This window comes from Dermochelys coriacea, chromosome 2, assembly GCF_009764565.3.
Source record: "Dermochelys coriacea isolate rDerCor1 chromosome 2, rDerCor1.pri.v4, whole genome shotgun sequence".
Lineage (NCBI taxonomy): Eukaryota > Metazoa > Chordata > Testudines > Dermochelyidae > Dermochelys > Dermochelys coriacea.
In genome coordinates this window covers 73519631-73544804 of record NC_050069.1, presented here as the reverse complement: position 1 = coordinate 73544804, position 25174 = coordinate 73519631, and the positions used below count along the sequence as shown (strand labels likewise).

General features: G+C 44.6%; 1 protein-coding gene across 2 annotated transcripts in view; it reads left to right on the top strand.

Annotated features, from left to right (window-relative positions):
• The window catches only part of SNTG1 (syntrophin gamma 1), a 578088-nt gene that overhangs the window by 356663 nt on the left and 196251 nt on the right, over window positions 1-25174 (top strand). For both annotated transcript variants that reach the window (XM_043507881.1, XM_038390970.2), the window contains exon 8: window positions 19235-19337. In XM_043507881.1, the coding sequence (XP_043363816.1) occupies window positions 19235-19337 (103 nt within the window). The remainder of the gene's footprint in view (window positions 1-19234; window positions 19338-25174) is intronic.

Below are 25174 nucleotides of genomic sequence, written 5' to 3'. Positions count from 1 at the left end.
CTACATCCATAGTGGCTGGGATGGTGTTTTTAGGAAGATCACCAATGGACCCCTCAGACAGAGACAAACACCTACAAGATCTCTATCATGCATTCCTACAACTACAATACCCACCTGCTGAAGTGAACAAACAGATTGACAGAGCCAGAAGAGTACCCAGAAGTCACCTACTACAGGACAGGCCCAACAAAGAAAACAACAGAACGCCACTAGCCATCACCTTCAGCCCCCAACTAAAACCTCTCCAATGCATCATCAAGGATCTACAACCTATCCTGAAGGACGACCCATCACTCTCACAGATCTTGGGACACAGACCAGTCCTTGCTTACAGACAGCCCCCCAATCTGAAGCAAATACTCACCAGCAACCACACACCACACAACAGAACCACTAACCCAGGAACCTATCCTTGCAACAAAGCCTGTTGCCAACTCTGTCCACATATTTATTCAGGGGATACCATCATAGGGCCTAATCACATCAGCCACACTATCAGAGGCTCGTTCACCTGCGCATCTACCAATGTGATATATGCCATCATGTGCCAGCAATGCCCCTCTGCCATGTACATTGGCCAAACTGGACAGTCTCTACGTAAAAGAATGAATGGACACAAATCAGACGTCAAGAATTATAACATTCAAAAACCAGTTGGAGAACACTTCAGTCTCTCTGGTCACTCGATCACAGACCTAAGAGTGGCTATACTTCAACAAAAAAGCTTCAAAAACAGACTCCAACGAGAGACTGCTGAATTGGAATTAATTTGCAAACTGGATACAATTAACTTAGGCTTGAATAGAGACTGGGAATGGATGAGTCATTACACAAAGTAAAACTATTTCCCCATGGTATTTCTCCCTCCCACCCCACCCCCCACTGTTCCTCTGATATTCTTGTTAACTGCTGGAATTATCCTACCTTGCTTGTCACCATGAAAGGTTTTCCTCCTTTCCCCCCCCTGCTGCTGGTGATGGCTTATCTTAAGTGATCACTCTCCTTACAGTGTGTATGATAAACCCATTGTTTCATGTTCTCTGTGTGTGTGTATATAAATCTCTCCTCTGTTTTTTCCACCAAATGCATCCGATGAAGTGAGCTGTAGCTCACGAAAGCTTATGCTCTAATAAATTTGTTAGTCTCTAAGGTGCCACAAGTACTCCTTTTCTATAGACTTGCTTGTGAATGGTCCCAGAAATTGTGCCTAAAATAAGAAATCTCTCTTTGCAGGCCAGTGGAAGATAGCCGGTTGTGTACCTGCATTATCATAATGCTGGTAAAATTCATGAATTTTCACTTTACTTATAACAAAGCTTTCCTGACTTTGTAGTACAACTCTCTATATAAGCAATACTTTCTGTTTTAGGTTAGTTCAGTTTAAAGGTTTTAGTATCTATCACCATAATATCTGATGGGATATATTAGGAAATATTTAGCTGCCTTTTCTAGATCTGTGTAAACTAAATTATATTCACCTATTCCATCTTGTTAAGCACTTTTCTGGTGCTGTGCAAAATGTTGATGGTTGTACTGGAGATCGTGCAGAACTTGTAAGAAGACCAGTGGAACTCAAAGAGGAATATCTCCTCTAGTTTCTTCAATTTCAGTAAATGTTGTTTTCTCTTCTGCCATTTAGTGATAAGTATAGCACACATTTTCCACAGAAGCTTTGAACATAAGAATGGCCATAGTAGGTCAGACCAATGGTCCATCTAACCCAGTATCCTGTCTTCTGTCCCTGGCCAATACCAGATGCTTCAAAGATAATGAACTGAAGAGGGCAATTATCTAGTGATCCATTCCCTGTTTTCCAGTCCCAGCATCTGGCAGTCAGAGGCTTAGGGACACCCAGATCAAGGGGTTTCATCCCTGACCATACTGGCTAATAGTGATTGATGGTCCTATCCTCCATGAATTTATCTAATTCTTTTTTTTAATCCAGTCATAGTTTTGGACCTTCAGAGCATCCTCTGGCAATGAGTTCCACAGGTTGACTGTTTGTTGTGTGAAGAAGTCCTTCCTTTGTTTGTTTTAAATCTGTTGCCTATTGGTGGCCCCTGGCTCATGTGTCATGTGAAGGGGTAAAGAACAGTTCTCTATTCACTTTCTGCACTCCAGTCATGATTTTTTAGACTTCTATGATATTCCCTCCTGCCCCCTTAGTTTTCTTTTTTCCTTGCTTAGTAGTCCTGGTTTTTTTAATGTCTCCTCATATGGAAGATGTTCCATACCATTAATAATTTTTGTTGCACTTCTCTGTACATTTTCCATTTCTAATATATCTGTTTGAGATTGGATGACTAGAACTGCATGCAGTATTCAAGGTGTGGAAGTACCATGGATATATATAGAGGCAATATGATATTTTCTGTTTATTATCTATCCTTTCCCTAATGGATCCAACATTCTGTTAACTTTTTTGACTGCTGCTGCACATTCAGCCATGTGTTCAGAGAACTATTCATGTTGACTCCAAGATCCCTTTCTTGAGTGGTAACAGCTAATTTGGATCCCATTATTTTGTATGAATAGTTCAGATTATATTTTCCAATGTGCATTACTTTGCATTTATCAACAGTGCATTTCATCTGCCATTTTGTAGCCCAGTAATCCAGTTTGTAGTCTTTGGATTTAACTATTTTACGTAATTTGGTATCATCTGCATACTTTACTACATAATTGTTTACCACATTTTCCAGATTATTCATGAATATGTTGAACAGTATTGGTCCCAGTACAGACTCCTGGAGAGCACTGCTATTTACCTCTTTCCATTCTGAAAACTGACCATTTATTGCTACTCATTGTTTCCTATCTTTTAACCAGTTACTGATCTAGGAGAGGATCTTCCCTCTTATCCCATGATTGCTTACTTGCTTAATAGCCTTTGGTCAGGGACCTTGTCAAAGGCTTTCTGAAAATCTAAGTACATTATAGCTATTGGATCATAGATTCATAGATTCATAGATACTAAGGTCAGAAGGGACCACTCTGATCATCTAGTCCGACCTCCTGCACAGCGCAGGCCACAGAATGTCACCTACCACTCCTATGAAAAACCTCACCCATGTCTGAGCTATTGAAGTCCTCAAATCATGGTTCAAAACTTCAAGGAGCAGAGAAGCCTCCCTCCAGTCAACCATGCCCCATGCTACAGAGGAAGGCAAAAAAAAAAAAAAAAAAAAAAAACCACCTCCAGGGCCTCTCCAATCTGCCCTGGAGGAAAACTCCCTCCCGACCCCAAACTTGGCAATCAGCCAAACCCTGAGCACATGGGCAAGATTCACCAGCCAGATACCCAGGAAAGAATTTTCAATAGTAAATCAGATCCCATCCATCTAATATCCCATCTCAGGGGATTTGGCCTATTTACCCTGAATATTTAAAGATCAATTACTTACCAAAATCCCATTATCCCATCATACCATCTCCTCCATAAACTTATCGAGTAGAATCTTAAAACCAGATAGATCTTTTGCCCCCACTGCTTCCCTTGGAAGGTTATTCCAAAACTTCACTCCTCTGATGGTTAAAAACCTTCGTCTGATTTCAAGTCTAAACTTCCTGGTGGCCAGTTTATACCCATTTGTTCTTGTGTCCACATTGGTGCTGAGATTAAATAATTCCTCTCCCTCTCCTGTATTTATCCCTCTGATATATTTATAGAGAGCAATCATATCTCCCCTCAACCTTCTTTTAGTTAGGCTAAACAAGCCAAGCTCCTTAAGTCTCCTTTCATAAGACAAGTTTTCCATTCCTCGGATCATCCTAGTAGCCCTTCTCTGTACCTGCTCCAGTTTGAATTCATCCTTTTTAAACATGGGAGACCAGAACTGCACACAGTATTCTAGGTGAGGTCTCACCAGTGCCTTGTATAACGGTACTAAAACCTCCTTATCCCTACTGGAAATGCCTCTCCTGATGCATCCCAAAACCGCATTAGCTTTTTTCACAGCCATATCACATTGGCAGCTCATAGTCATCCTATGATCAACCAATACTCCAAGGTCCTTCTCCTCTTCCGTTACTTCTAATTGATGCGTCCCCAATTTATAACTAAAATTCTTGTTATTAATCCCTAAATGCATAACCTTACACTTCTCACTATTAAATTTCATCCTATTACTATTACTCCAGTTTACAAGGTCATCCAGATCCTCCTGTATAATATCCCGATCCTTTTCCGAATTGGCAATACCTCCCAGCTTTGTATCATCTGCAAACTTTATTAGCACACTCCCACTTTTTGTGCCAAGGTCAGTAATAAAAAGATTAAATAAGATTGGTCCCAAAACCGATCCCTGAGGAACTCCACTGGTAACCTCCCTCCAACCTGACAGTTCGCCTTTCAGTAGGACCCGTTGCAGTCTCCCCTTTAACCAATTCCTTATCCACCTTTTGATGTTCATATTGATCCCCATCTTCTCCAATTTAACTAATAATTCCCCATGTGGCACGGTATCAAATGCCTTACTGAAATCTAGGTAAATTAGATCCACTGCATTTCCTTTATCTAAAAAATCTGTTACTTTTTCAAAAAAGGAGATTAGGTTGGTTTGGCACGATCTACCTTTTGTAAAACCATGTTGTATTTTGTCCCATTTACCATTGACTTCAATGTCCTTAACTAATTTCTCCTTCAAAATTTTTTCCAGGACCTTGCATACTACAGATGTCAAACTAACTGGCCTGTAGTTACCTGGATCACTTTTTTTTTCCTTTCTTAAAAATAGGAACTATATTAGCAATTCTCCAATCATTCGGTACTATTCCTGAGTTTACAGATTCATTAAAAATTCTTGCTAATGGGCTTGCAATTTCAGGTGCCAATTCCTTTAATATTCTTGGATGAAGATTATCTGGGCCCCCCGATTTAGTCCCATTAAGCTGTTTCAGTTTCGCTTCTACCTCTGATATGGTAATATCTACCTCTATATCCTCCTTCCCATTTGTCATGCTACCATTATCCCCAAGATCCTCTTTAGTCTTATTAAAGACTGAGGCAAAGTATTTGTTTAGATATTGGGCCATGCCTAGATTATCTTTAACCTCATAGAATCATAGAATCATAGAATCATAGAATATCAGGGTTGGAAGGGACCCCAGAAGGTCATCTAGTCCAACCCCCTGCTCAAAGCAGGACCAAGTCCCAGTTAAATCATCCCAGCCAGGGCTTTGTCAAGCCTGACCTTAAAAACCTCTAAGGAAGGAGATTCTACCACCTCCCTAGGTAACGCATTCCAGTGTTTCACCACCCTCTTAGTGAAAAAGTTTTTCCTAATATCCAATCTAAACCTCCCCCATTGCAACTTGAGACCATTACTCCTCGTTCTGTCATCTGCTACCATTGAGAACAGTCTAGAGCCATCCTCTTTGAAACCCCCTTTCAGGTAGTAAACCTCCACTCCATCCTCAGTGTTAAGCGGCCCCACTTCTTCCTTCTTAGTTTTCTTCTTATTTATATGGCTATAGAACCTTTTACTATTGGTTTTAATTCCCTTTGCAAGGTCCAACTCTACTCGACTTTTAGCCTCTCTGACTTTATCCCTACATCTTCTGACCTCAATTAGGTAGCTTTCCTTGCTGATCCCTCCCATCTTCCACTCCCTGTATGCTTTCTGCTTCTTCATAATCACCTCTCTAAGATGCTTGCTCATCCAGCTTGGTCTACAACTCCTTCCTATGAATTTTTTCCCCTTTCTTGGGATACAGGCTTCCGATAGCTTCTGCAGTTTTGATTTAAAGTAATCCCAGGCCTCAACTGCCTTTAGATCCATAAGTTCTTCAGTCCAATCCACTTCCCTAACTAATTGCCTTAATTTTTGAAAGTCAGCCCTTTTGAAATCAAAAACCCTAGTTGCAGATTTATTTTTGTTAATCCTTCCATTTAGTTTGAACTGAATTAGCTCATGATCACTTGAGCCAAGATTGTCCCCTACAACCATTTCTTCTATGAGGTCCTCGCTACTCACCAAAATTAAATCTAAAATGGCATCCCCTCTAGTCGGTTCAGCAACTACTTGATGAAGGAATCCATCAGCTATCGCATCTAGGAAAATCTGAGCCCTATTATTATTACTAGCACTGGTCCTCCAGTCTATATCTGGGAAGTTAAAGTCTCCCATGATCACGCAGTTTCCATTAGTATTTACTTTATTAAAGACATTAAAAAGGGCTCTATCCATAACCAAATTAGATCCCGGAGGTCTATAGCACACCCCAAGCACTATCGCAGGAGAGGCTTTACTAGTTTTCTTCCCCAATGTAATTTTTGCCCAGACAGACTCTGTCTTATCCTTTGCATCGCTTCTTATTTCTTTACATTCTAACTCATCGTTGATATACAATGCTACTCCACCCCCTTTACCTTTATTTCTGTCTTTCCTAAACAGCACATACCCTTCAATACCTGTAGTCCAGTCATGACTACTATTCCACCATGTTTCTGTTATCCCTATAATATCTGGTTTCACTTCCTGCACCAGTAGCTCTAGTTCCTCCATTTTGTTACCTAGACTCCTCGCATTGGTGTACAAACATCTTAATTTTTGCTGTTTGGCCTCGCTCACATTTTGTACCCTATTAGGCACAGTCATTCTACAGCCAGTATAACCTATTAGACTAGTATCCACACCGCCCTCGCTCCTTATATACATTCTCCTACCCATGGCTGTATCCTTTCTTACTTCATCTTCTTCCCTCTCAATGCTAAAATCTGGCGTGGAGATTTTCTGGACATCTCCCATCCATCTCCCCCCAATTCCTAGTTTAAAGCTCTCTTTATCAGTTGTGCCAGCCTCGATCCTAGAAGTCTATTTCCTTCCCTACTCAGATGAAGTCCATCCCGAGAGAACTGACCTCTGTCCGTGAATGCCTCCCAGTGGCCATACATCCCAAAGCCCTCCTTATAGCACCACTGCCTAAGCCATCTGTTGAATCCTTGCCCATGTGTTTGTTGACCCCCCTCAAAGGATTCTACTAGATTGGTGAGGCATGATTTCCCTTTATATAAACCACATTGACTCTTCCCCAACAAATTGTGTTCACCTATGTGTCTGATAAATCTGTTCTTCACTATAATTTCAACCAATTTGCCTGGTCCCGAAGTTAGGCTTACCGGCCTGTAGTTGCCATTTTAAAAAAAATGGTGTGACATTTAGCTATCCTTTTGTTATCTGGTATAGAAGTTGATTTAAGTGATAGGTTATGTACCACAGTTAGTGATTCTGCAATTTCATATTTGAGTTCCTTTAGAACTCTTGGGTGAATATCAACTGGTCCTGGTGACTATTATACATAAGATGCATTCATTTGTTCCAAAACCTCCTCTATTGACACCTCAACCAGGGACAGTTCCTCAGATTTGTCACCTGGTCAATATTTGAATTGGAAGTGATGTAGTCTTGCCATAGTTCTTAGTCCTAAATGGAAGAAAAGCTTACATTTCTATAGAATTTTGATATCTGGATTTGGGTGTTTAGAAACTGTGATATTCTACATTTTATATTGGGCCCACATAAGGCCTATTGGACCCCATGTCAGTTGCAGAAATTGGTATTATCACCACATACTTTTCACCTCTCCTGGGACAATTCTTTTATGATGTTTAAGTATATACTATTGGTAGAAAGTGTATCTATTATAATTACCAAATTAAGTAAGGCTAGAACTTTGATTTAAAAAATATTGATAGCTGTTGAGACTGACTATTTTTTTTGTGAACCAGTGGATTTCAGAAATTTATATTTTTATGCTAATTTGGGAAAAATTGTGGTGAGAAAAATAATTTACAACTGAGTTTCAAGCACACCAAGGACCTTGTTATCTGATTTTCTTAAGCATTCTCAATACTTTTTTGAGTCACCTACTGGAGTCTTCTTAGTATCAATTTTAGAACTGAATGACTAGCAGGTTACCAGTTATGAGTGTTATTTGTCTATGTCTCTCGAGAGAAAGTTCAGTCTAATTGTTAAAGTGGGGAATCAGGCTTGGAAGGCAGAGGATCTGAGTTGCATTTTTTGTTCTGTCAGTCTTGCTGTGTGATCTGTGGCAATTGGTTAACCTTTCTGTATGTGTTTCCTGTTTGTACAATGATGTATAAAGATCTACTAGTATTATTACTTTTAAATCCAAGAGCCTGTGGATATAATACTTAGCTACAGCATCTCACAGGGGTACTGTGAGGCTTAATGGGTAATACTCACCTATGCAGAGGACCGGTACAAGGGTTATATCAATGCTCAAATGAGGGCTGTAGGGAGACTTCAGAAGCACAAAGACCTTGTGCAGGATTTCTACATGAGTTTGAGTTTCACCCTAATGTTTAGTGCTTTACAATCCTTTGAAAATAATCTGTGTGGAAGAGACAAGTGTTTATTTCTTCTGTGATTGTCGTTAGTTAATCAGCAAAATAACGAGGACACATTAAATCAGGGATCAGCAACTTTTGGCATGTGGCTCATCAAGGAAATCCGCTGGTGAGCTGGGATGGTTTGTTTACCTGCAGCGTCAGCAGGTTTGGTCAATTGCAGCCCCCACTGGCCACGGTTCACTGTTCCAGGTCAATGGGGGCTGTGGGAGTGGCAAGCAGCACGTCTCTCAGCCCATGGCACTTCCTGCAGCCCCCATTGGCCTGGAGTCGAACCTGTGGACGCTGCAGGTAGACAAACTATGCTGGTCCACCAGCGGCTTTCACTGATGAGCTGCGTACCAAAGGTTGCCGATCCTTGATTTAAATGTTCTTAGGGTTCTACTGTGGCACCACCACATATTCATTAAGCAGTGCAGGAGGTAATATTGGAAGCAGATATGGAGCAGAAGAGGGTAAAATAAATTAGATGCCATTCTAAAAATGTGTTTCATATCTGGCATAGATCCAGTAACTGGGTACATGCTTAATTTCTAAATTTTTCGTTAAAAAAATGGGCACTGGATATTCTCATAATCAAATTCTTATGAAACTCCATGAAAATGGGCAAAGAATTATTTGTGTTTTTCTACTGGTGACACCTATATTTGTCATAGGAGCAATCTGAGAGAATCCCCTTTTATGTATATGTGCACATCTCTTTTGAACAGTGAAATGTGTAGTCTTTACATGCCTAGTAAGTATTTAATTCTTGACAGTTAGCCTTTCACTAGAATGCATAAAATAAGATAATTAGTTAAAATATATCAGTCTCAGCACTGTATATTATCCTTGTCCCACACAGCACACCATAGAGTATTATACATTAGATTTGATTACGTGTTGGTAACTAGCTGGCTATCAAGCTCGATGCTCACTGTATGTGTGTGTGTATTCAGGATTTTTTAAATAAATTTGATTCAGTGGGAACAGTCATCAAAACTGTAAATATTAAAAAATATTGCAGAAATTCACAGTAAATGAATTTTAAATTCATAATTTCAAGTATTCACACAAGAAATCTGATTAGAAGAGCTTTGCCTATCCAGTCATGGAACAGATTTTGAGTGTCCAAGAAAAATGTTACACATTTTTAATCATGAATATCAAATACCCATTGCCATACATGAAGCAAAGAGTTAGTGAGCATTCCAGAAGCTGAAATATATTCACATAATACCTTTGAATAATTTTGAACAGAAAATACATTTGTGTTCTGTTAATGGTCAAAGAATGAACATACAGAGAAAACTAAATTCAGTGAATAACTTCTTTGTTGTGAATAGTGAGCCAAACACTACTTGTTTTGTTTTTAACCCAAGGCTCAAATTCTGGCCTTGGAACTGTGCTGCGCACATATACCAAGAAAAGGAAAGTCCACATCTGGCCAGAAAATATTTGATAAATTTAGCAGATAGTTTAGCACATTCACGAAAAAATGAATAGCTACTCTAGCCCAATGTTTGGGAGAAACTGGAATATGGAGTAGAATTGGCAGGCTGAAAGACCAGTCCAGATTGTTGTTGGAGGCAACTAAAAGTATGGTAAGGCTGATGCTCCCCAGCCCTTTTTGTTGAGGGTGTTTGCCCAGCCTTTGTTACTCCGTTGCAGAATCTGGACACTCTGTAGGATCCTCATCTATTATAAGATCATCATTTTGCATCAACAGCCAAGTGTATTTCTCTATCTGCAGCTGGCCTGGCGATTACACCCATTTGTTTCAGATGTGGACCTTGCTACTACTGTTCATGCCTTTGTCACTTCAAGTCTGGATTATTGCAGTACAGCCTACGTGTGGCTTCACTTTAAATCGATCTGGAAACAAATGGTTTCAGTATGTAGTAGCAGGTTTATTAAACAGGATCTTGCAGTAGCAATATGCATTATCAGGGTACTGTGATCTGCGCTGGCTGCCTGACTTTTGAGTGGAGTATAAGGTGTTGGTTATGATCTATAGAACTTTAAATGTCTCGAGTCCTGCCTCTTTCCCCATGTCAAACTGCCTGCCACAGCAGAAGCTCATTTGAACCCCAGTCCCCTCATTATAAAAGAAAGGGGCTGCTGACAAACTGTTCTCTATAAGGACCTCTTTCCTTTGAAATGGTTTCTACCTGTGTCTGCGGCCCCCGCCAAGGTCATCCAAAGTCACCTGAAGTTTTTGACCTTCTGGGCAAGGTGCAAAACATGTCAGTCTGATTGGGTATTGGTGAAGAGCTGAGGCCGTTGGGAGTGGGATTTATGTTTGCTCGGAAAGTGTGGTGAGGGGTTTAAAGAGTTGTCAAGTTTACATAATGAAATGGTGTGTGCTGGGGAGGGAGGAAGGAGAAGTGCTGCTGTTTTGGGTGACTTTTGTTTTGTAACTCCCAGGTTCTTACTGTGTTTAAACATATGGTTCAATTGTATGCCAAGGGTGTTTTGGATAGGTGCCCTTTTGGTGTGGAGTTTCTTGCAGACCAGAATCTAAATACATAACTTTTAAACTCCTTGGTTTTCATGATCTCCGTATGGAGCTGATGGCCTGTATATGGTTTGAAATACTATGGAGGTCAGTGAATACAGTATTTAGCAACTCAGAGCTAGGATCTAGAGTACATGATATGGGAATGTGTTATCTGATTACAGCAATGTTCTTTGGGATGACATTTATTAATGGTGTCAAGCATTAGTAAGAGAGAAGCATGAAAAAATGCTGTCACAGCATTTTTTCATGCTTCTGTTTTACATAACTTTTATTCTCATTTGCATGTATTGTTCTTTTTTGCTGACACATCTCTAACTTAATGTTGAGAGCATAAACATGTAGCTAATCAGTAATCACAGTCTATTGCTATCATGATTTGAAATATTACTGCACTTTGTAATGCTGATTGAGGTGTATAATACTACTTAATTGAAAGGGTTGAGCTGTCTGAAAGATTTATCTCAATAAGTACTTTACTAAGTTTTGCAGGCTGTTCATTGGTGAGTTTAGAAATAGTTGCTTCTTTAGAAAAAACTAGCATATATAATATATACCCAACTTCATTTGCTGGAATTTTTAATTGTCTTTTGAAATGGGTGTACCTAAAAAGTGGTTGCATATTTCTTTGTGGACTTCTGTTGTATATTATATTTCCATTCCATCATTGTTAAATATTAATAATCTGTCCTCCTTCCACGGCATGTACTCACTCATTCATCTCTGGCCAACATGCCATTACTGTGATGATACCTTATAAGCAAACCTGCAGTCTTATTATCCATCAACTAATGCACATGACCTGATTTGCACGGAGGTTATGTGGGTCTCTTTAAATGTGACCTCAATAGAAGCTATTTGGATTCAAGTACAAACTAGGTAATTAAGTAGACTTAGCTGGCTGCCCATTCACTATCTGAACAACAGATTGGTTGTCACACCAGAAACAAAACTTTTATTCATGAATGTCATTTTGGAAGGCTTGAGAATGGTCCCACTACTCTCTTCACTGTAACCTCTGCTCAAATATTGTCCTGCACTACAGGCTCAAATCCTTTAACAGATCTGAAATCCTCAGCCCAAATATGACACCTTGCTCCTTTCTATGGAATTTGGAAATCAGCTGAAAATCCATTTAATAAATAAGCTGTGTCCATCCTTTTAGAATAGTCTGTAATGCTTGTGATTTAACTGGGGAAAGGAGGCCTTTTCCCATAAGTGCTACATCCCCCCATTGGCTCTGCTGAAATATTGGACCCTTCTTAACTTCCTTTCTTACCACCTTATGGGGCCTTTCCCTTGCCTCTATAGCAAAGGAAGGCACCATGCTGACCCCCACACTTCCTACAGTTGTGTTGAATAAAAACATTTCCCACCATTAGATGCAAAAAAACCCCTATCTTAGTGCCTGTGGTTTTGGCACTGACAACCCACTGTCTGTAGAAGACAGCTAGACACAATGATAAGGAACAATATACTCCAGCCAGAGGTCCTGGTCTTTTAATTCCATAGTAATTCTGGCTCCTTTTCCATCTTCTGTCTAAATTCTTTATCATATCTTAACCAGGTTACACCCCGGTATGAAGCATGAGCCTTTGCTTATTAAGTTCTCATGCTTGAACAAGCTAACACTTCTCTCTGGGATTCTCTCACAAATTATGCTTGTATATATGCAAAATGTCACAGCCCAGTTTCCAAGGATCAGAGTTAACTTAAGTCTGAAGGGTTTGTCATCATCTTTCTTTTCCCTTTAAAATGTTCTCTGCTTGAACCTCACAAAAAAGTAGGGTGAATAAATCCATAAATTCTCCTTTCCATATTTTTTTATTTTCTACCTATTTTGCTAGATGCATCCCAAGAGGTCGATCAGTCCTCACAAAAGATCTCGGAGCATTGGCTCCCATGTCCCCTGCTTTTATGTCATCAGAGATAGGTACAGTGTATCAGGCCCCAGAGGGTGTGCTGGTAACTGGAGATGAGTGTGTCTCCTGCCCTGATTGCTCCATGGCCTGCTGAGACACGGGCTCCACCCCAAGCCTGTAATAGTGTTGTCTATCTGACTGGGGATGGGTGGAACCTTTTTCTGGCAGGCTGCCTAGTCTTTGGTCAACCAGGGCCAATGGTTTAGCCAATTTATCCCACGTCCCTTGTTGGGCAGGGGATGTTAGTCATCACAGCCAAGGGTGGAAGGACCTGAGTAGCTACCCCTGGCATAATGGAACGAGACATTCATCAGATCCCTTCCTCCTGTGGGCTACAGGTGAACCCCATCCTTGGGACCCTGGGGCCCACATTGGACTAGTAGCAGGCTAAGGGGTAGGGGCTCAGGGACACTCTCTCCATCCTCCAGTTCAACCTCAATTAGGCTGGACTCTTACTATCCCCAGACTCCAATTCTGAGTCTTACCTGTGTGCTTCTTGTATAAGGGAGAACGGGATGTGCCTTTCTGACTCACCAGCAGCTGCAAAGTGAATGGTCCCAGCTGGGATCTGAGTTTCTGTCCATCGAGATCTCCCCATCATACTCTTCCATCTGGGATGAAGGACATGTCCTCCTTCTCCCCTCCTCCTGCAACTCTTCATACACAGTGGAGCATTGCCTGTGGGCCTCATCTGCTTCAAATCATGGAAATTGAGATTCTCACACTCATGGAGCAGTGATCCAAGGTCCATGTTCTCCGGCAAAGCTGCACAAAGGAATGCTTACATACCTCAGAGGCAACAACTCTTAATGCATCCAGAAGGGTCAGACTGAGCCATTCCAGGGTATGAGCGGAAGGACTATCTCTATAACCCTGGAATTCAGCAAAAAGAGGCCCCAAGTGTCCCAGGTTAAGGTTTACATTAATAAAAAGAGAGGATGAGGGTCCAATTATCTCCCTTCCTCTTCAAGCTTGCCAGTGACTGGCTAGAGATGCTGAAGGAGTGGGACACTCCTGCATTCCCTCAGTGTGTGCTCCTCCCCTGTTTAACTAGGACTGTGCCAATTGTTGTTGGCTCCAATATGTTTCCCTATTGAAGTTGGGGGAGGCAATCTCTAGGGACTTGGAATAACCCTCTAACCTTACCCCAATGGGTCCTCCACTGTTCTAGGGAAGTTATTTACCTTACACCAACTGAGGGTTTTTGAGTTTGTGTATCTACTGCTTTTTGATTCTGATTCTGGTGGGTTTATTCAGGTGGGTCTGTTCATCATACAGGCTGTTGTATAAGCTTCTTGAGGCATTGTGACATACTGGGGCACAATTCCTTACGATACCTGGCTGAAGTAGCTCCCATGTGGGGCTCTCACAAACAACCTTCCAGCATGCAAGCCACACCCTGAGTGTCTGTGTGTAACTGCAGCCAGCCACATTTGGGTTACACTTTGGCTATCACCAGCCTTGGTTATATTGCAGGATGATGCCAACACACACCCCATTCCCAGATTTTCCCCCAGAAATGTATGTTCTGTACTGCACAGCCCTCTCCTGGACAGGACAAATATATTAAGTCTTTTATTCCTTTAAGGGAATAATATGCCAGTTTATTACCTTAAATGGAGTTATCCAGACACTTAACTTAAACACACTGGATTAGAGGAAACATTTAAACAAGTTTATTAACTACAAAGAAATAGATTTAAGTGAGTACAAGTAATTAGGCATAAAAGTCAGAAATGATTACTAGAAAAATGAATATAAAATTACTATTGTATAATTATACTATTGTATAATTTAACAAACTATATTAGAGTCAAGCGAAATTTCTCACCACATACTTCCAGAAGGATCACTGTCCAAACTCTTCAGGTCAGGACCCTCCACCCCAGAGTCCAATGGCTGTTTTCCTTTGTTGTCTTGGGTGCAATGCCAGAGACAGACAGGGAGAGAGAGAGATGCACATCTTATTTCACCCAGTGGTTCTCAAACTAGGGCCGCCGCTTGTTCAGGGAAAGTCCCTGGGCAGCTGGGCCGGTTTGTTTACGTGCTGCGTCTGCAGCTTCAGCCGATCGCGGCTCTCACTGGCCGCTGTTCGCCGCTCCAGGCCAATGGGGGCTGCAGGAAGCGGTGCAGGCCGAGGGATGGGCTGGCTAACATTCAGACTAACATTTGAACTGGTTCTTTTGAGAACCTTTTTGTCTCTCCATAGAATATACTACAGATGGATGACCCACCAAGGGTTCAGGTTAATTTCTGGTAAATGCCCAATACTTTAGATACTTAGCTACATGATCCAAATGTTTTGAGGAGAGACCCAATTTATCCAAATCTGCTGTTTCATTTTCTGGAAACAGATTGTCATCTTGCTACCCACTTTAGTATCGGGTCTATTGAAAAATTTTGTGGAAATAATGTGTAATATTTGCCATATTTTAACTCATTTGATGTTAAAACGAGGAGGAGCTTAAATTAATTACTTTGCTAGCCACAGAATCATGGACTGAATAGAATTGACTGGAGCACCAAAGAATTTTGAGCCAGCAGATGGTTGCTTGGGCACAGCTGAGCCTAGGTTAGAACAGCCAGGGCTGAAGATGAATGAGACAGAGAATTGGGGAGCTGTAACCTGCTCCTTTACAGTGCAGTTCTCCCATTCCTGCATCAAGCATATGTTGGTGCATCAGTTTGGCCTTTTCTCTGCTGCAAACTGACATCATTTTTAGTTTGGTTAAGGATGCATAACCACATTGTGCGCTGATAAAAATATAGAACCTTAAACTGGGTTAACTACATTTTCTAGGTGACTCTGTTGAAAGAAGTAATTTATTTTGTTGAACAGGTTTTGTGTGGCTTCAAAAATAAACAAAAACCCAAACCTTGCTGCCTTAGTCTTATGTTTTATGTTACAGAGAATGGGCCAAATTCAGGGCATACTCTGTGTTATGGTAGATGAACTGTGACTAACACTAACAAAAATAGTGCATTTCTTATGTGATCTGTACTTTAACCTGATTAAACCCCCATGCAGAGCCCACTATGCCATACAAATTATTCTAAATAATCTGAATTGGTGTTAGCATGACCAAATCAAAGAGTGTATTTACTACAGTGGCTTGATCATACACAGGACAATAGGCTTTGCCCTAGAATCACATCTCTGGTTACTGCACAAGTGGAATGAGAAACAGTGTGGTAGCATGCAACTAGTGCATCCCACTTGGAAACCTCTTTTCCAAATGAGAATTAAGGTGACCTGAATTTGGCTCAAGGAATTATATGAAATACTTATAATTTAGATTATCTGCAGAACTTGGCTTCTTTGGTAGTTCACCTGTTCAGTTATTATGGGAGTGGTGTTTCTTAAAGTAGCCACTTTCTGTTTTAAATTAAGGTAATTCATTATGGACTAGATAGCCCTTTATCAATTAAACTGCTGGTTGTGCTTTAACAAGACACAGAAAATGAGCATTAATGTATTCTGTCAACTGTTGGAGTAATTTTACTAAGAAAGATCAATGGACTGCTGGTATAAAGGAGTGGAGGAGGAGAAGTATAGAATTTAGCAGCCTACTGGAAAATTTAACCACATACCTCTACTCACCCTTTTAAGTGTTTTAAACTTCCATTTAGAGTTATGGTTTAGTCCTACATTTTAAAAGATCTATATAGAGAGATGCAATGTTGTTGTAGCCATGTCGGTCCCAGGATATTAGAGAGATAAGGTGGGTGAGGTAATATCTTGTATTGGACCAGCTTCTGTTGGTGAGAGAAACAAGCTTTTGAACTAACACAAAGGTGAAGGGGAAGGTCACCTAAAGAAGAGCTCTATGTTAGCTTGAAAGCTCCTCTCTCTCACCAACAGAAATTGGTCCAATACAAGATATTATCTCACCCACCTTGTGTCTCTAATACATACAGAGAATATTATTAAGCAGTAGATCTCTCGGAACTAAGTAAGTAGTAATACACACATTTTACAAGTGACCAGACAGGTTAAGTGACTTGCCCAACGTCACATAACAAACCAGTTGTATGGCCTGGGGTAAAGCCCTGGAGATGCCATATCCCATGGATGATGAGGTCCACCTATTGTTTTTAATCAATAGCAAAATCAAGTCAGTTGCACTGTAAGCTATTTTCTTCTACACAATCATAGTTTTAAAAACTAGTTTTGTTTTCCCTTTATGATTTTATTTTGAAAAGTAAAGCAATTACCATTGGAAGAGAAAGAAACTAATGGCTAGCAGGTAGTAGTCTAGTAAATATTTACTAAACAATATCTGAAGACCAAGAAATACAATTTATAGTATGTAAAAATCCTAGAAAATCCATTCGTCTCCCTTTCCCCACCTTTTTCTTCCTATATGAAGCAAAATGTTCATTAATGCCATTTTTATTCATGTTAACTTAATATTGCTATATTCAGCCTTTCATTTTCATGCTTTTAGGCAATCACAACTCTCTATATTTATTAGAAATGCATTCCATACTGAAACAATATTTTATAGCACTTAATTTAAATTATTTTCACATGTATTGCACATTTCACCCACAGATTTCAAACAACTTTTCAAATACTAATAAATATTTTACAATACTCTTCTGAGGTGAGTAATTATCATCCCCATTTTACATGTGTGGAAAGGCACAAAGTGGTTAAAGTATTTGCTCCTGGTTGTCGTTATTGCAAAGCCAGTAAGAAAACCCTGAACTCCCAACTCTGAGGGCCAAACTCACCCCTTGTAAGTCACTGCAGGTTCCCAGTTGAGCTGTACCTTATTGCACATAGCAGCATACAACTCCTAGTTCTGTGCTCTCCACTCCTTACTATGCTACAATTAATGCACTGTAGGTACTGGCAATGGTTCAGCAGAGTTTGTTACCGTGATAATGCCAAAGTGCTCTAAGATGGCCTGAGAAATCAGTTAATATTCTCTTACTGTGCAAAAGATATCCTCTTATCTTACATTTCAAAGCAAACTTGAAACACTTCCTAACTTATCAATGCGATAGATATAACTGACAAATTCATAGAAAGTAACTTGATAGGTGTGGTAAGTCCCCATTTTCTTCATTATGATGGTTGGATGGCAGAATAGATAAAATGTTTAGCAATGACTCTATCACTGACAGCTGGATTCTCCTTCACTGTGTTCATATATATGAATAAAAAATATCCTGGGCCTAATCCAGTAACTTATTTTTTCATCTGTACAAACACTCCTTTTCCCAAATACTTACTTACATAAATATAAATGTTAAATGTTCAAGCTCATCATAAGAGCATAACAGCCATATTGAGTCAGACCAATGCCCATCCAGCCCAGTGTCCTGTCCTCCATCAGTGATCAATGCCAGATGCTCCAGAGGGAATGAACAGAACAGAAAATCATCAAGTGACCCATCCCCTGTCACCCATTCCCAGCTTCTGGCAAACAAAGGCTAGGGACACCACCCCTGCCCATCCTGACTAATAACCATTGATGGACCCATCCCCCATGAATGTATTTAGTTCTTCTTTGAACCCTGTTATGGTCATCCCTTCCTGATCCGATGAGATGGCCCAGCATGCGCAATAGTATGACATCATACCTATCACAGAATTTCACGGAGCTAGGAATAGACATTTAGGGAGTTGAAAGAGAAAAAAATAATATGCATTTCCCCCTTATATAATGTGCTCATGTCCCTCATAGACTAGCTGTTGTGGGAATTCAGCTCCTATTGGTAAATGCCTAGACCAGGCATCCGCAAACTTTGGCATGCAGCCCATCAGGGAAATCCACTGGTGGGCTGGGACGATTTGTTTACCTGCAGCATCCGCAGGTTTGGCCGATCGCAGCTCCCACTGGCCGCACTTCACCATTCCAGGCCAATGGGGGCTGCGGGAAGAGGCGTGGGCTATGCCACCCCGCACAGAGGGTGAGCTAGGATCAAGACACTGCTTTCTGGGAATCCCTAGCTAGCAGAAAGGCCTCTTGAGGGTCATAGCCAAAAAGGCTTAGTTTAGAATAGCCACAGTCTAAACTGTGCCAAGAGAGATGGGGGAACAATGACAGCACAGCACAATTGCAAAGTCAGTTTTAGATACTGCATCTAATATGTTGTAATCCTATCATCATTGCTTCTGTATACCCAGTGCTACAGGATGGGATTTACACACAATTCCTGTAGATTTATGAGGAGCTCATGGAAGCTGCAAATATTAAAATCTCTGTGCATTGATGGGAAAGGTTTACAAAGTAGCACTTGATAAAAACAAAGTTGTTTAAGGACACTGGAGAATAGACTGTGGTAGGCTTCATGATTTTGGTTCTTTTTTATGTGTCATGTAGTAAGTCAGAAAGCAAAATATGAGCTGTGAGAGATAACTTGGGTTTTGTTTACAACTGTTACTGTCTTTTTAAAAAAAATGTATTTATGCCTTCTATATTGAATCTTCAGGTTCAGGTTCTTCGGAATGCTGGAGAAGAAGTGACCCTAACAGTGTCCTTTCTGAAAAGAGCGCCTGCTTTTCTCAAATTGCCTCTGAATGAAGATTGTGCCTGTAAGCATTTGTGATTAGCTAAAAGAAAATTCTATTCATTGTTCATGTGAACCTCTACCGTTAGTTTCCAAATTTCCTGTGCACTGTCAGTAATTGGCAGGAGCTGTTTCAGTCACTTTTGTGGCCTGAATATGAACTTTTAATATTACCAGGTGCTGTGTTGACATTCATTGCAAGCTAATGCTATCTTTGCTTGAAAAACAGGAGGCAATACTCTCAACTGGTGTGAATCAGCAGAGCATTACTGAAATCAATAGGGCTATACCAGTTTACACGAGCTAAGGTTTGGGCCCAGAGTATTTAAAGATCCTTTTTTCAAACATACAATGGCATTGAAATTGGAACAATGTATATATTCTAAATGACAGGTTTCAGAGTAGCAGCCGTGTTAGTCTGTATTCGCAAAAAGAAAAGGAGTACTTGTGGCACCTTAGAGACTAACAAATTTATTAGAGCATAAGCTTTCGTGAGCTACAGCTCACTTCATCGGATGCATTTGTTGGAAAAAAATTTTTTTCCACTATATTCTAAATGTGAAACTGAGATTGCACATTTATATTTTAAGGTCTTATCTTCTCAATTTAAATTTCATTCAGGGGCTTTAGTGGTGATATACCTTTAACTCTGAGCTGAATATATTTTGTTTTAGTGCAACAGAAGTTAGTTGACTAGCCCCAATGGGCATTTGAAAGATATGTATGGAAGCAGCTGCCTGCTTCTAATTATAATACTTTATAATTGTTGGTACACCTTTGTAGATAGCTACAGTATATCTGTGCCTGTCTATATGTGTGACTATGTCTTTATTCACATCTGCTTTCTTTCAACTTCCTTTTTTCTGAAAGTGTGAAAATAATGTTTAGTTTTTAATTATGAGAACAAAAAATATTTTTTAGGTCTAAAACCTAAAAACAAAGCTCTGTCCTGGCCTCCGTGCGTCCCGCATTTCCTGGAGGATTTCGCTAGCCTCAGAGGCTCACTGTAACCCTCCACGTAACCCTTCTTTCTCTAGAGACAAGGGTCACAGTCTACTGAGCCATTTTCATCATAAGCCAGCGAGGGAGGTGAGGAGAAGTTATCCTTCCTTGCACAGTCTCTGTTGTCTCCCAGTCTCAGTGATTAATCGGGGGCAAAGGTGTGGAGGGGGGAGCCTGGGCCCACCCTCTACTCCGGGCTCCAGCCCAGGGACCCTAATAGTACCAGCTATCGTAGCTGGCCTTTTAGAAATATGACATGTACAATTCCCTGGGCTACTTCCCCCACAGCAGCCCTCACTTCCTCAAGCTCCACTTCACCCTTACCTCAGGGCCTCCTTCCTTGTGCCTGATATGGTGTGTACTACTCAGCCTCTCCAATCGCGCAACTTCTTCCCACAGCTCCTGACATGCACCCCCACCTGACTGACTGGCAGGCTTTTAACTAGTTTCAGCCAGCCCCTGATTGGCTTCAGGTGTCCCAATCAACCTAGTCTTCTCCCTGCCTTCTGGAAAGTTCTTAATTGGCCCCAGGTGTCTTAATTGACCTGGAGCAGCTGCCATTTCACTTATCCTGGTACCAGGGATTTGTTTAGCCTGGAGCGAATCTCTCTCTCTCTCCCCCACTGCTCTCCCATAGCCTTCTAGCTTGGAGGGAGGTGGGAAGCCGCTACTCCTGCTGCTGCTAGGCCCTAAACTCTCCCTGCTGCTCCAGCTGCTCCCCTGGCTGGGCCAGACACTCCCCGTTCTCTGTTACTTGGCTGCTGGACCCCCCACTCTTGGGTGCTGCTACTGCTGCAACTGCAGCCCTGGGGGGGGGGCTGCTAGCCCACTCCCCAGAGAGGAGGAGTGGGGACCCCAGCCACTGCTGTTGTGGACACCACCACCACCACCAGCACCACCATCTGAGAGGGGTCCATTCTGCCTGCCTGGACGACCACCTGGACGACCACCAGTTCCTGGAGCTGCTGCTGCTGCAGAGGCCGCTGCCTGGAGCTGCTGAAGCCCGAGCAGGAGAAGAAGAGGATCATCTGCCAGTGGGGCAGCACCTAGAGACTTTGCAGACCACCGTGGAGGGGGCCCTAAGACTGAGTAATTTCCAAACTGTGCTCTTGTGGTGGGGGTTTTGACTGTGTTTGTAGGGACACAGGGGGTGTGGTGTGGAGCTGCCCCCCGATCCATCTGTGTGTCCCCCCCAACCCCCACCACTATTACCATCACCGCTGCCCCCTCCACCACCCCCACTGGCTGTATACCATCTGCCTCAGCTCCTGCCTCTGGACTCAGCTGCTTGCTTGGCTTGCCACGCCCTATTTCCACCCTTTGGGCCAGAAGCAGCAGCCAGCTAAAAAAGACTTGTGCAAGTGCACATGGGCACATGTGCCCCCCCCGGACTGCCTAACCCCCAGCTTTGCCCTTTACTACCTGCCCCATTTGCCACTTGCTTTGCCTCCTCTTTTGCTCCAGCCCCCCTTACTAGCTTCAGTTTGTTTGCCTGCCCCGCCCATTTCCTTCTGCAGCCTTTGTTTGTTTGCCCCACCCCAGCCTCTGAAGCTAGCCCCTTGGTTTCCCTGTTCTACCCCCAGACCGCTTAGCCCCTCGCTCCGTGTGCCCATGCCCCCTCCCATGCGCTTGTGCAATTCTCCTTTTTAGTTGCAACCCTCTTCACTGCACCCTCAATGTTGTTGACCCCCCCCCCCCGTAGTGCACCAAGAGGAGCCGGAATTTCCACCTTGTGTCGGTGACTGACCCCTAACCCCTGATTGCCCCCGTCCAGCCCACCTTTTTTGGCGCCCTCCTCCCCTGCCTGCAGCCTAGCGGGGAGGAGTGGTCGACCTGCTTCCCCTCTCCCCTCCTCCTTTTGGTGTCCCCCCTTTCCTCCTTGCTCATGATGGCGGGGGATGAGACGGGTGAGACCTCTCCAGTAGCCCGAGCTCCCCCTCCCCCGCCTGCCCCTCCGTCACCCCCCCAAGCTTCTACGTCCGCTGCCAAACCATCTGCCATCGCCCCCGCTGGGGCACCAGCAGCGACAGGCACCGGGGTGACCTCCACTGCTGCCACGTCTATCACCCCCTCAGATTTGGGGGGAGCCCCCCCAGCCGGCGGGAAGGGCCAGGGGAAGAAGAAGGGGAAGGGCCCCGCTAAAAAGACCAGGCCCTCCATGGCAGGGGCTGTCCCCGATGCCCCGGCCCCATCTCCAGCTGGGGCGCCCCTCCCCGCTGTTCCCTCCACCAGCTCTACAGGTGACCCTTCCCTGGCCCCCAGAGCATACGCCCAGGTGGCGACAGCCCCTGTGCCTGCCGCTACATCTTTTCTCCAGCCCACCGCCTCCGCTACCATCTATAGCGGCCGGGGCCCCTTTCCCACCATGATCAGGAAGCACGGCGTCCGTTGCCTCCTGGTGCCCGCCTCACCCCACATGGAGACCTATGTGCGGGCGTTGGCGAGGGTAGTGGGGCCCACGGCCATTGTGGCGGCCTCCAAAATGTATGGCAAGGTCGTCTTCTTCTTAGCATCGGAGGCCGCCGCCCAGGAGGCGGTGGAGAAGGGCCTGGCGGTGGGGGGCGTGTTCGTCCTTTTAGAGCCGCTAGAGGATCTGGGCGTCCGCCTGGTCCTGACCTCCGTCCCTCCCTTTCTCCCCAATGCCGTCCTGTTACCCGCCCTTTCTACCTTGGGGAAGCCCATCTCTGTCATCAGCCCTCTCCCGTTGGGCTGCAAAGACCCCGCCCTCCGTCACGTCCTCTCGTTCCGCCGGCAAGTGCAGCTTCAACTGCCGCCGGCGGCGCGCGACGGAGAGGCACTGGAAAGGTCCTTCCTAGTCCCCTACCAGGGGCCCCGTTACAGGGTGCATTATTCCACGGGGGAGACCCGGTGCTACCTCTGCCAGGCGATGGGGCACGTCCGGAGGGACTGCCCCCTGGCCCGGGAAGAAGGGGCATTCAGGATCCCCAAGCCCCGGCAGGGAACCGGCCCCGTCATCACCAACGCCCTTGGCTGGCCGGCGCCCGAAACTGCCCCTCCTCCTTCCCAGTCCACCATTGCTCCCAGTCGGGCCCAAGGGGCACCTCCCCAACTATGCCCAGAGGAGCGGGAGAACCCCACCCCCGCTGCTTACAATCTGGCGGGGCCTGTGGAGGAGGGTGTGGCAGGGACACCGCCAAGCATGGGAGAGGGCCCGCCCCAAGGGGGATCTTCCCTCCCTTGTGCTGCCCCACCGTTACCCCCTCGAGTCCCTGAGCCATCGCCTCTGCCCCCTGACACAACCCCTGCTAGCCAGCCCCCGGATGATGCCATGGAGGGCTGGGCCCTAGTCCAGGGGAAGCGGGGCAAGCGGAAGGCTCGAGCTCCGCTCCTCCCATCTGATGCGGAGGCCCCCCGGAAGACCAGGAAGGGGGGCACCGATGCCGAGCCTTCCGCTCTACCCACGGGTGTGTTCCATCCACCAGAGCCGGCTGGGGAAGACGTGGCAGCACTGGAAGGCGGTATCTCCCCTCCACGGGAGTCCCTCCCCTCCAAGACCCCCGAGGCACCATCTGAAACCCCAGTGTGCCCCGAAGTAACCGTAGCGTCAGGTGCCGGCGGGGAGAATCCCGGGGTAGCGGAAAACAATTTCCCCTCTGTATATGAGGAGATCGAGGCCCTGGGTCTGATCCCGGTCACCCAGGGGGAGGACGATCCTATGCCAGCGGGCCTCGATCTGGGCGACTTCATTCCAGTCCCCCTTTCCCCATACTCCCTCCCCCTAACCGTTGCTTCTGCTCCCACCTCCGAGGAGCCCCTGGACTCCTCCATCAACCCGGCTGCAGAGGGCACCCCGCTGAGAGCCGCCGAGCCAGTTGAGGCGACGGTCAGTGCCACGCGGCTGGAACCTGAGCCACCAGGGGCATCCCTCGCTGGTGAGGAGCATTCAACCTCCTTTCCAGGAGAGGACCCTACAGAAGAAAGTCCACCTTCTGATGCCGTGGCTGCCAAATCCACCAGAGAGCTTGCGCCCGGCATCAGTGAGAGCCCTCTCCCGACCCAGACTCTCACCTCTACCCCTGCCCCTGCCCTTATCCTGCCCACCTCCCGAGATATCATTGCCACCCCTGGGACTGTCTCCCTCCCCTTTCCAACAGATGACTCCCAGGGAATGGCCTTTTTGTTTGCCCGTCCCGACCCACCAGGGGCTGCTATCCTCCCTCCGCCGCCCCCTATCGCCCCAGCATTCAGGTCAATCCATCAGGAGCCCCGTCGGGGGTCCGCACCCTGTCTGCCCGTCTCGCTGGGCCAGGGGGCTGTACCAAGGGCCCCATCGGGGAGCAACCAGACCATAACCCCAGCCCCCCATGCGCTGCGAGAGGAGTTGCGGAGTTCCTAGAAGACGTCCGTGGCTCCCGCAACAAAGTCCAGCTTGCCCTCCAGCGATGGGGGGACTTTAATCAAATCCTCCGGGCTGCAAGGGCCCTCATGGGGGAGGGGAAAAGGACCGGGAGACAGGGCACCGTGGCCTACCAGCGGGTCCGCCACTTCCGTGACTCCTTACTCACCTACGGGGTGGGTCACGGACTGCTGCGCGGCCCGCCTGGAGCCACAAGCATCCCTGTCGGCGAGGATCTCCCCCAGCCCTCCTCATGGCACCCTTTACCATCGCAACATTGAACACCCGTGGCTGTAGGATGGGTCTCCGCAGGTCCCAGGTGCTCTCCTTCCTTCAGGAGGGGAGGTACTCTGTGGTTTTCCTGCAAGAGACCCATATGGATCCGACCGCCGAAGACAGCTGGCGGCTGGATTGGGAGGACAGGATCTACTTTAGCCACCTCACAGTTCATACGGGTGGAGTGGCGACCCTGTTCTCACCCGACCTACGGCCCGAGGTGCTGG